Genomic DNA, 12,314 nt, shown 5'->3' with positions numbered 1-12,314 from the left:
TTTTAGCCCAATGTAAAGCACCATTTTCTACAAATGCCAGTGTTGCATGTACACGATTAGGGCTACCATTAAACGATAGTCTGGTATCGGGAAAAAAGTTTAGGTTCTACTGGCATCTAATTACCGGGGGGGTAAAATACTGTTTTGATGTTGTTGGTCAAGGGACAGCGTTAAAGGAAGTGACTTGGTTGTTTTCCCCAATTTTTTTTATTACAATATTTTCTATATTTCCCCAATGTGTTCCCCATTTATTTTTGTCCCATTTCTTCACACAATTTTTCCTTATTTTGAGCAACATTTCCCCCCAAATGATTTCCAATTTTTCACACATTTCTTGCCATTGGAGATGAACCCGATATTGTAAATTAGCAGATCTTCAAAACACTATTGTTCATTTTCTGTTTCGAAACGACAGATATTTTTGTATAGGTATCGAATAAAGTATAAATCAGGTTCTGTTTGAAGATTTTATGAAGAATTGCCTGTATTTCACACATTTTTAGAGTATTCACAGGCATTTGATTTCTCATTTGTGTCATAATATCATCTTCAAAATCATAAAAAACATCCTGAGGGCCACAGATTCTTAGCAGAAGGGCCGGATTTGGCCCCAGGGCCTGACGTTGCTTACCCCTGCCCTACATGTTCCAGCCATGTCCTAATGTGTAGAATGAGCTCAGACCTGTTCACCACAACTGCCTCTAAAATCCTGCACTGTCACTCATAAAGGTGTCACTTCGGGTCCGAATTGCCGTCATGCACGAGCTTAATATAGAAGGTGCAGTTACAAATATGGCCTGAGGTGGCAGTAGTGAGGCCCTTTGTTCGCCAACCTCTCCCATGGGACCTCATTTGCTAACGTGCGCATGTGTCTATATGAGTGTCATACGTCCTGTCCATTAGAACGCCTCTATCTCTGCCGTGGACCAAGATCACATTATGGACTTTACCTCAGGGATGAATGAAGTGCCGATTCTGTTGGACGTGAACGCGGTGCTGATGATGATGGACTGTGTGGGGGGGAAAGGGAGCACATGCAGCGGGACTTAATGAATTACATTGCACCACATGTAATGGTTTAGCTTTGCACCGCGGGGACCGTAATGGCGATTCTAATTGGGATTCACTCAGTCCAAATCCAACATGACTAAATGGAGCTATTGGAACCAAGGACATGTGATGGCTCAACGGCAATTTTCACGATTCCAGGTTCAATTTAGTGCAATCTTTCATCCGGTTTGGAAATATTCACAAGCTTGAAAACATAATGTATTTTGGAATAAAGGGAAATAATTAAAGCCACACCGCGTAGAATTTTGCCCAACGATTAAAATTGAAATACAAGCATTAAGTTAATGACAGATATTTTCATCATTGAAAAAGTACCTCATAAATGAATAAACACTTTGCTCTCTGAAGACATGACTGTAACTTTACCGGGTGCGGGTACGTCTTCAGCTCGTCTCCATGGAGATGTCGACTAAAGTCAGCAGGATTTCAGCTTTAAATTGGTTAGGTTCTCATCCAAATCCATTCTTTGATTACCCACAGCATTTTCTGTGTTAAGCTGGTCATTAGCATGTTTTTTTATTTATTTTATTGATGGCAACTGTGAGGTCCAAAATGTTACGCAGTGCGCCTTTAAAGGAACAAGCCACCATTTTCACATACCGAGATATGTTCTTACCTGATCTTAGACGAGTTGATACGTACCTGTCTGGTCTGTGTGTGTGCCCGTGGAAGAGGTTGGTCGCTTCTAGCGTCACCCTGTTTGGAGCTATATGCTGGGAGAGGCCAAATGCTAACAACATCTTCGGTCGTTTTGCGTGACTGAGGACACGCATAAAGACCAGACAGGTACGCATCAACTCGTCTAAGCTCAGGCAGGAACATATCTCAGTATGTAAAAATGGTGGCCTGTTCAAATCAAATATTGGTTTTATACTACAAACATAGTATAAATAAAATGACTGAAATAAAATAAGTATAAAATGTTTTTGTTGTTTTTGTTTTTATATTTTTAGTGACTCTTTCTTCCACAATCCCAGCACCTATTCCAATTAGGCCTTAGTTAAAAGTCAGTGACTGAGATTCGTAGCTTTCAAATGAGCAAAAAAAAATGAAACTATGCTTGTGTCCTCAAGGCAACCCATGCTCAGTCAACGTTGCTGTGCTTTTTATTAATCCACTAAAATCGCGCATAAACACAACCTTTCCCCGTGTTACCCGTGGAAATAAATGATCACTTCAGAAAGAAATTTAGTTACTGAAAAGAGGCTTCTTCAACATAAGTTTGTTTATTATCCACCGTGGAAAAACATCCGGTCCACATCTGCTCCATGCACATGTACGAGCATTATTAGGCCTGTCAATCACGAGGCAATCCACCCGCGGCTTTCAGATCCCCCTCCCTGAGCCAGACGCACAGGCCGGCGATGTGTGGCAGACGAGACAACAGCTGGGCCACAGTTTCCGAACTCACACTCCTATACCTGCCCTGGCATTGACTATTTAGCTCCAGAGGGCTGCCAGAAGAGCTGGCCAACCCTCTCTCTTACAGCAGCCTTATACAAGAGCGGGTGATCCTAGGGTAAGGGCACGGGCCGAGCCGCCCCCTGGAGGTCAGCCAGAGTAACCTGTGGCAGTTGGTCCTTAAAAAAAAATCTCACTCTCACTCTCACACTCTCTCGCTCTCAGTGAAGGTGAAGGCAGAAAGGTCTAATAGCTGTAATAAGGTCCACAGAGACAGGTGACGGGTCACACAGGCACAGCCACACAGCAGCAGCAGCAGAATGTATGAAACAGTCACACCAATCTATTAGCTATGGGGGGTTAAATATTATATCCAATTACGCAGAAATAACGCGTTCCTTTGAGTCTCAAATGTTGTCCTCGAGAAAGATTCATACATTCCACCTAAATGAAAATGTTATAGCAATGCTTTTGTGTAGGGATGCACCAAGACCACTTTTTCTAAAACCGAGTACTTTGATTTAAGTACTTGCTGATACTGAATACCAATATGAGTACAAGGCATTTTCTTTCACATACTTTTTGAAGTGAATAGACGGTTTATAGACTGACTTTTTCACAGCAGATTGGTTAGTAATTAGTTCATTTACTCATTTACATTTCCTTGAGTAAAGTAGACTACGCTTTTCAGAGAAGTTACATCAGAATTGAACAGATCATGTCCAAAAACTTCTCAATGCTTGTGCTTTATTCATTCATCTATTTTTATTTAACAATAGCATTGAGATGGTTACTTATTACTGCAGCTGGTCTCTTTTCGCCTTTACTACAGCTCAGTGTAGATTTTCTCGTGTGTTTAAAACAACTTAGCCAGTACCCCCAGCATTCTGATTGTTTTGCTGGAGCTAATTTTTCCTCACTATGGTGTATGTCTTTAATTTGGAATATCTGAGTACTTTTTAGTCGCTGGGTTGCTTTTTCAGATAAATAAGAATCGCCAGAACTGTTAGCGGCTAGTTTAGCCACACTAGCCTGTATCTTGTAAACACTGAAGACTCCACGCTGCAGCACTAACAACATTTAGCTCTGGTTAAATCCAGCAGACTCTGATTTAGGGAGTGTCGTCTGTAATGAAGTCAGCTCCATGTGAAATATTGTATTTCCACTAAAGAATTCTCCAGTTTGTTGCTGTTTTCTCTCCAGAAGCTGCGCCCCGTTTGAACGCCGGCCACACGTCAAGTGGTATCGGTTTCGGTTATCGGGACCTCGTGAATGAGTGCGAGTGTGAGTACAAGCATGTGGTATCGGCCCGATACCCGATACTGGTAGCAGTATGCATTGACAAACTATAGATTCTCTCTGGCCAATCAAAACCCTGATTATAAGGGCTGTCTTGACTGGGGTGGTTTGGGCCCCAGTTTGACCAAACCGTCATGAGTCGCACCATAATGCTCCTATTTAAATGCACCTTTAGAATAGTGTAAAATCCATGTTGAACTAAACTTCAATTGGTGAACATTATTTTTCATTTTACCTATTTTTTGGTACATGATATGACCGTCTGCTACAATTATATTCACTGTGAGCCTTTTCTTCTTTTTTTCCTTTTTTACCAGCCAATGTCCATGTCAACATCAGGTGGAGAGGCAGTGATCACCGGGCTGAGCGGCGGGCTAGCGCGATCGATATCTGCCTTTGGGTCGGCGGAGGAGGAGAATGGAAGAGGCCGTCCGAAGCTCATCTCCAGGCTGAGCACACGCCGGCTCCTATGGGACCCCTCTGTGATGTGGGATTCATGGACAGTGTCAGACGTCCCTGATCCACCGCTGCATAATAACCCCATACGATGCTGTATATTACCTCTTTAAGACATTTACGGGCGCGATCGGGGTTAAGCTGAGAGGCGAGCACAGGGGAAATCCCCATACACGGGGCAAAACCAGACAAGATGGTTAACGGATAATGGGTGTTTGATGGTAAGAGGATAATTCCATGTGGACTCTGTGTATTATATGTCGAGGTTAACTGTATGGAAGTTCCTTCATCTTCATATCTCAACATTTAAACGACTTAATGAACCCACTCAAAGACCACTGAGGGAGTTTGTAGCACTACTAAGATTATTATTATACTATTACTATTAGTAGAATGATTAAACTTTTAGGAGAGTGGTTTGTCGGTGGGTGGGAGGGGATGGTTATGGGAATGTAAGGTGCGGGTGAAAGTGCGTGGGTATGGGAAATAGGTGGAAATGGGTGGGTGTGGGAAGGTGGGTGGAAGTGTGTGGGTTTGGGAAGGCGGGTGGAAGTGTGTGGGTATAGGTAAGTGGGTGGGTGGAAGTGTGTGGGTTTGGGTAAGCAGGTGGAAGTGTGTGGGTATGGGAAGGCTGGTGGAAGTGTGTGGGTATGGGTAAGCGGGTGGAAGTGTGTGGGTATGGGAAAGTGGGTGGGTGTGGGTGGAAGTGTGTGGGTATGGGAAAGCAGGTGGAAGTGTGTGGGTATGGGAAGGCGGGTGGAAGTGTGTGGGTATGGGAAGGCGGGTGGAAGTGTGTGGGTATGAGAAAGTGGGTGGAAGTATGTGGGTATGGGAAGGCGGGTGGGTGTGGGTGGAAGTGTGTGGGTATGGGGGGGCGGGTGGAAGTATGTGGGTATGGGAAGGCGGGTGGGTGTGGGTGGAAGTGTGTGGGTATGGGAAGGCGGGTGGAAGTGTGTGGATATGGGTAAGCGGGTGGGTGGAAGTGTGTGGGTATGGGAAAGCGGGCAGGTGTGGGTGGAGGTGTGTGGGTATGGGAAAGCAGGTGGGTGTGGGTGGGTATGGGTAAGCAGGTAGAAATGTGTGGGTGTGGGAAGGTGGGTGGAAGTGTGTGGGTATAGGTAAGTGGGTGGGTGGAAGTGTGTGGGTATGGGAAAGCAGGTGGAAGTGTGTGGGTATGGGAAAGCGGGCAGGTGTGGGTGGAGGTGTGTGGGTATGGGTAAGCAGGTGGAAGTGTGTGGGCGTGAGAAAGCGGGTGGAAGTGTGTGGGTATGGGAAGGCGGGTGGGTGTGGGTGGAAGTGTGTGGGCATGAGAAAGCGGGTGGAAGTGTGTGGGTATGGGAAAGCGGGTGGAAGTGTGTGGGTATGGGTAGGCGGGTGGAAGTGTGTGGGCATGAGAAAGCGGGTGGAGGTGTGTGGGTATGGGAAAGCAGGTGGAAGTGTGTGGGTATGGGAAAGCGGATGGGTGTGGGTGGAGGTGTGTGAGTATGGAAGAGCAGGTGGAAGTGTGTGGGCATGAGAAAGCGGGTGGAGGTGTGTGGGTATGGGAAAGCAGGTGGAAGTGTGTGGGTATGGGTAGGCGGGTGGAAGTGTGTGGGCATGAGAAAGCGGGTGGAAGTGTGTGGGCATGAGAAAGCGGGTGGAAGTGTGTGGGTATGGGAAAGCGGATGGGTGTGGGTGGAGGTGTGTGGGTATGGAAGAGCAGGTGGAAGTGTGTGGGCATGAGAAAGCGGGTGGAGGTGTGTGGGTATGGGAAAGCAGGTGGAAGTGTGTGGGTATGGGTAGGCGGGTGGAAGTGTGTGGGCATGAGAAAGCGGGTGGAAGTGTGTGGGTATGGGAAGGCAGGTGGAAGTATGTGGGTATGGGAAGGCAGGTCGAAGTATGTGGGTATGGATAGGCGGGTGGAAGTGTGTGGGTATGGGAAGGCGGGTGGGTGTGGGTGGAAGTGTGTGGGTATGGGTAAGGGGGTGGGTGTGGGTGGAAGAAATGAGGACGGGAGAGCGTCTCTCCTGCAATATGAAAAGTGTAGTAAATATATGAGCAAAAAACTGAAAAATAATGTATTTGTTCCTAACAGTGCTGGATTTTGCAGCACTATGGACCAGAGACAGAAAACTTCTTGTAAAAAATTTAAACTGAAGAACGATTATGGCAAATGAAGTGTTAATAATACACTTAAACATTTCCAAAGCTTTCAAGGACACATAATCATTCAGTACTCACAGTCTCTCCAGCGCCGTCAGCCCGTAGAAGGATCCATTTCTCAGCAGGGTGATCTTGTTGTTGCCCAGGTTCCTGTTTTGGGAGGAAAAAATGGCAGACACATGATTAAACCCACAAGACAGCAGTGATTTCTTTTTTAATAAACATGACAAAAATAGCCCAGCAGGAAATTACTCATTCAAATGCCTGATAAATAGTTTTCGCTCTGACTGCCAATATGTTTGCTCAAGATAAGCATTTAGGCGTGATGAGATTGAGGTTGTAAATTTCCCATCCGCGCTAACGTTGCCATGTTGTTTATGGCTGTTTGCGCCAATGATCCGAGTCTGTCCTCTGCCTCCATGTGTGCGTGTCATAGACGAAGAATAAGCTGAAGGAAATGCCCCATCAGCAAATTGCGAGCATGCATCGCTCACAATGTCACCACGCACAGATCGATAGAGGGCGCCACAGGAATCACAGAGTGGTAGATTCATATTCCTCATTTCTTCCTTGAGGGTCAAAATAATAATGCTTTGGTTTTCGGGATGAAATATTGTTGACAAAAAGCGAAATGAAGCTGCACTCCTGTCTGTACCCACATTATCTTTGCCTCTCGATCAGTCACTTCTCAAGCTGTTCATATAAATGCACTCTCTCTTTCTTATGTCCAGAATCATCAGCCACTGCAGGAAGCGAAAAAAAAAAAAAAAGCCCATTTGAGTGGACATATCCAATAGTGGCTTATACACCTTAAAATAATTTCTGTGAATGGAAAGAACCCTTTATCACCAAGAAATATCTCGGTTTACATCTCAGTGTTTGGTCGGACCACCCTCTGTAGGCAGCAGGTGGAAACGCCAGACCTCAACAGAAAAACAGCTTTCACAATGAAAAAGTGACAATTTAGGGACTTAATGATGCAGATTGTTCATTCAGGTTCTATCTATTGTGCAACAAAATTCACAAATTACTGATCAGGGTGTTACGGTCGGGGATTTCAGCCCCAGTTACACTCCCGTTATTTCTGTCCGCAAACTGTGTGCTTTGTTTTAATATATGCACACCCGCTCGGCGAGGCCCGCCGCGTCATTGGTGCGCTCCTGTTCTGCCGGCTCGTTACTGATTGGAGAACCATCCCACACGGCAGACCAATCAACGGACCCGGCCGTCAACAAGCTGACCACTCGGGCCACAGCACCTGGAATGCCACGCCCTTTAAATGCCTGGACTGTTCCCCTGTTCGAGGCGGCTGGGGAGTAGTGGGACCCAGTCCGCCTTCGTTTCGTGTGTCTCTTGGTTTATATCACCAAATGGCTAGCCTTGTTTTGTTTGTGACTAGTTTATTTAGGTTGAGACGCTTTGTTTGAGATATTAGTTCCTTAGGTTGCTTTGTTGTTTTAGGAATTAATTTGAATTGTTCGTTTTGGTAAATTTTCTAAGTATTTCTTATTTTGTTCATTTTCTTATTTTGGTTTTCGTTAGTGCTATTTTTGTTTTACCCGTTGGGCCTCCTTATGTTCCCCTTTACCTTTGTTTTGTAAGAATAAAACCTGCAGTTTAGTCATTTCCATCTACTGTGTTCCTTTTTTGTACCCTAGAGCAAAGAGGGCGTAACACATTTGCAGAGGCGGAAACAACAAAAGTGAACATGAAATGATGAAAACTGTTCGTCATTGTTAAGTCAAACTTAATGCGGTCACCAATTAACATGAGGAAGCTGGATGGGCATCTTGTTTTACTTTTACAAAACTGAAAAGTGAACATGAATTAAAATTGCAAGAATATGACAAAATAGTATACAAAAAGTATATTTAAAAATACATTTTCCATACAGGTATGTTTCCTTTAACTCAACTCTAGCCATTCCATCTCCTCCCCATCACCACCGATCATCAGTGTCCAGGTCTTAAAGGAACAGGCCACCGTTTTTCCATACTGAGATATGTTCTTGCCTGAGCTTAGACGAGTTGATGCGTACCTGTCTGATCTTCGTGCGTGCTCTCAGTCACGCAAAACAACCAAAGATGTTGCTAGCATTTGGCCTCTCCCAATGTATTCCTATAGCTCCAAACGGGGGTGAAGTTGGAAGCGACCAAGCTCTTCCACGGGCCAGACTGGTGCGTATCAACTCATCTAAGCTCAGGTAAGAACATATCTCAGTATGGAAAAACGGTGGCCTGTTCCTTTAACCCAACTCTAACCATCCCATCTCCTCCCCATCACCACCAATCATCAGAGTCCAGGTCTTAAGGTGAGACATGTTCCACTGTAAATCTATCTACTATAGTTTAAAGCCAACTCAAGCACATACACATACAGTAGTTCATTTTTGATCAATGTGCACTGTCCCTAATCAAGCGAATAACTCATTGCATGACTGACTTTGCGAACTGCCGGAGCCTAAGCACCAAAGTTCATCCATTCAATACGCTGTCGCACCCGCAGCTCAAGTGCCATGTGCTTGTTCGACTCTCTCCTGGCCGAGTTGGAGGATTGTTTGGCGAAGGAAAGGCAGAGCGCGAGGCTGGCCCAGGAGTCGTGCGGAGCTGGTAACCAGAGGCGCAGAGTTACACACACCGGCTCATGTCACATTATTCTGCTCTGGGAGACGGGGACGGGGAGATCTCAGAGCCAAACACAGCAGACAAAACACAAACTAGCCCCGGACTTACAGCACAAACAGGGAACTTAGGTGGATTCTGCCCGGGATTCTGTTTCAGTTTTTTAACCATTGCATTTCTTATATTTCCCCCCCCTGAGCCTCACTACAGGTTTGACGTGCACTGGGTGTCAACAGGAAAGCACTTGAGATTAACATGTTATGTGCAACGTACACTCATGAAATAAAACATATTCTAGCGGAAGACACATAAGACAAACACGATTGTGCGTCGATGATGGGAGAGTCACTTTGACCACTGTGTAAAGGCTTCCCCAGCACATCCCAAAGATTCTCAACTAGTGTGAACTCTGCGGAGGCCAGTCCACGTGACCACTCTTTCACAATATAATGAGGTACAGCCAGAGCCGTTGCTGGCCCTTCTGGGGCCCTAAGCAAAAATTCACACGAGGGCCCTACAGTCCACATCCCATGGTTTTATTTGCCGAAGAGCGAACCATTTACGGTCAACAACGGTTCCACTGTGCAGTAGTGCAGGGCAGAGGGAGAAAATAATGACCTCAATTCAGGCCCCGCCCGCCTGTGTGAGAACCACTAACCACTAATCACCACTAATCCACTGCGAGACTGGGATTTTTCAACTTTTGAAAATGGTAAATGGTCACAACTGAAACCTGCACCTGACGGTTATTTCTGTCTGACCTCTGAGAATTAGCCTGTTCAATTCGTTTTAGACTGTGCACATTCAGAGAACCAGAGTTACTGTAAGTAACTGTTCGCATGAGAACCGTGTGGATTCAACTCATCTTTGAGACAAATAGGCCCATAACAACGAGTTGATTAATCAGCAAAACAACACCGTAGATTGAGATGTGGGGCTCTTGTGGCTGCGGAGGCCCTAAGCAACGTGCATAGTTTGCCTATAGGAAAAACTATGCAAAACATTTTTCATAGTAACGCTGGGAGAAAAGGGTAAAATGTGTGATTATTTCACACACAGTGTCTCAGGGAATATTTGACGATGTTGTGCTTAGAATAGCCCTTCTTTTCTCCCCTTATGCCCACACTATGCTTGTTATCATGTTCAAGAAACGTGCTTCTGCTCCCTGTAGTCAAATCCCTTTTTAAAAAGGCCAGATTTGTTTTACCTAAAACTCTCCCTAACACGTCCACATGCTGAAAGAAAGCTATACATTTGTTCTGTAGCTGCGAAAGAGAGCTCCCTCAGTGACTTGTTAGACATTGTAAAAGGCTGTTTTAGCTGCTGCTCCACGGCTGTCGACATTTCAGACTGGGGATCGGGGCTCCTCATTCTCTGCAAGCTAATAACCTCTGCTGTTTTTGTCCACCCCTCGCCCCGACACGGCGGACATGAGCACCTCCGAGCTACCCCAGCAAAAACACTAATACTACAGGACAGGGCCAGGAAACTTCAACCCGAAAAAGTACACATCGCGAGCAGAAGCTTCCAGGGCAGAGTGCTGAATAAAAATCCCAATTTGAACTGTTGAAATTAACTCGTTGTTGATCATTTCTTGAACTGATCCCCAGTGTCTTAGTCAGGAGTGCTAAACTGGAATCATGCTGGCTCATCGGGATAGGTTTTGGGATGCAAAGTCTTCGGGCCCCGCTTTTCACCTCTATCACTCACTCGCACGCAACATCTCAAATTTTTCACGCTGAAAAGCTTCTCACTTTGGTCAGTATCGCAGGAGCCAGGCTGTTGTCAGAGCAACGCGACAAGAGGTGAGCCAGCAGCCGCCGTGTCTGTGGGTGAGCGCTCGGTTCCAGCAGCGAGAAAACTGGATTTAAATTAATCTTATTTGTCTGACAAGGTCCACTGACTGCTGAAGATGTAGCAGACTCGAAAGTAAAATATGCAGCGATGTAAGCATGGGTCATTGGTTCCAAATATCAGGGTTTTTTTTTATGACAAGCTAAACCTTGACCTATCAGCTGCGTTCTTTTAACAATGACAAAAACTAATATGTTGAGCTAACAAGGTGAATGTGGGCCGATCCATTAGCATCGGTTGCATTGGACTGCAGACGTCAAGAGAAAATCAGTTCTGCAAGCTGTTTTCAGGTCCCCCAGAGAAACAGAGTAGTGTTACTGTATACCACATTTTAGCAGCAAACATTTTCTCTCTTTCTCCATGTAGTGAACGCTCTTTGCGCTCTACCGTAAGTGTCAATACACCGGAAGAGCCGATCCGTGGCAAAAAGAGGCAAAAGTGTGCGGTAGTGATAAGCGGGTCCGGCCCACCGTGACACGATGAAAATCAAACCAACTCGACCAGTAAAAAATGAGTCTCAATTTGCCGACCCAACCCATCAAAAAGAAACGGTGCTTGTTGTTTTGTTTTATTACTAAGCTGCTGAAATCGTTTATAGACTCAGAAATTGAGGAGCAGAAACATTTATGAGACTTTACTTTTATCACGTCATGAACAACTCTTTCTTTCAACGAAAAAACAAATGGGAAATTGAGGATGAAATGTTGTCTGATGTCTATTTAATACAAACTCAAAGAAGATTAGTAATAGTAATCCAGGGGTGTCCAAACTTTTTTCATGGGGGGCCGCATATTGAAGCGTACACGGGGTGAAGGGCCATAGATCAGTAGTTAGTGCCGCAAAACCTTCGACTAGCAGAGGCTTAAATTGTGCCCCATACCTCTATTTAAGCTTAAAACCTATAACATGTTAGTTGTTAGGTTAGAATTGTATAGAATTATTACAGTTCAAATAAAAAGGTCCATCTCTGGTGATGTGTACCGATACAGCAAGAGTCCGAGGGCCACCATAAATTGGTCTGAGGGCCGCATTTGGCCCCCGGGCCGCACTTTGGACACCTCTCATCCATGCGGAAATGTTGTTGTCCTTGATGCGGTTTTGAAGCTTTTCTTCAGTGGGTGGGTAGGTAGCTAGAATATTAACTCAAGGAAGAGAATCGTCACACTGAAGTCATTTCCCTCGAGTAGAAATGGAAGGTGGTGACCAAGACTAGTATAAAAGAGTATAAAAGAAAAATGGCAGAAAACACAGAATAATTGTAAAGAACAAGGTGCACGAGACGAGCAACATCTATATAACAGATCGAGATGAGTCATTTGCTGCTTTACTCACAGTGGAAAATGCAACTTTTATTTTAATTCATGTAAAAAGTAAAAAGCACTGTATGGATAAACTGCTCTAAGAAGTACAATCACTTCAAAAAGTTACTCAAGTTCATGTGCTTGAGCAAATGTAATTGAGTACTACCCG

The 12,314-nt window shown here is 44.9% G+C and overlaps 1 protein-coding gene across 1 annotated transcript in view; it reads right to left on the bottom strand.

Moving 5' to 3' along the window:
• The window catches only part of adgra1b (adhesion G protein-coupled receptor A1b), a 414,503-nt gene that overhangs the window by 365,918 nt on the left and 36,271 nt on the right, over positions 1–12,314 (bottom strand). The window contains exon 2 of the mRNA XM_079560565.1: positions 6,448–6,519. Coding sequence (XP_079416691.1) covers positions 6,448–6,519 — 72 coding nt within the window. The remainder of the gene's footprint in view (positions 1–6,447; positions 6,520–12,314) is intronic.

The sequence above is a fragment of the Gobius niger genome (genome assembly GCF_951799975.1).
Source record: "Gobius niger genome assembly, chromosome: 7".
NCBI lineage: Eukaryota > Metazoa > Chordata > Actinopteri > Gobiiformes > Gobiidae > Gobius > Gobius niger.
The sequence above is the reverse complement of the archived record's forward strand: the minus strand, read 5'-3'. Positions and strand labels throughout refer to the sequence as shown.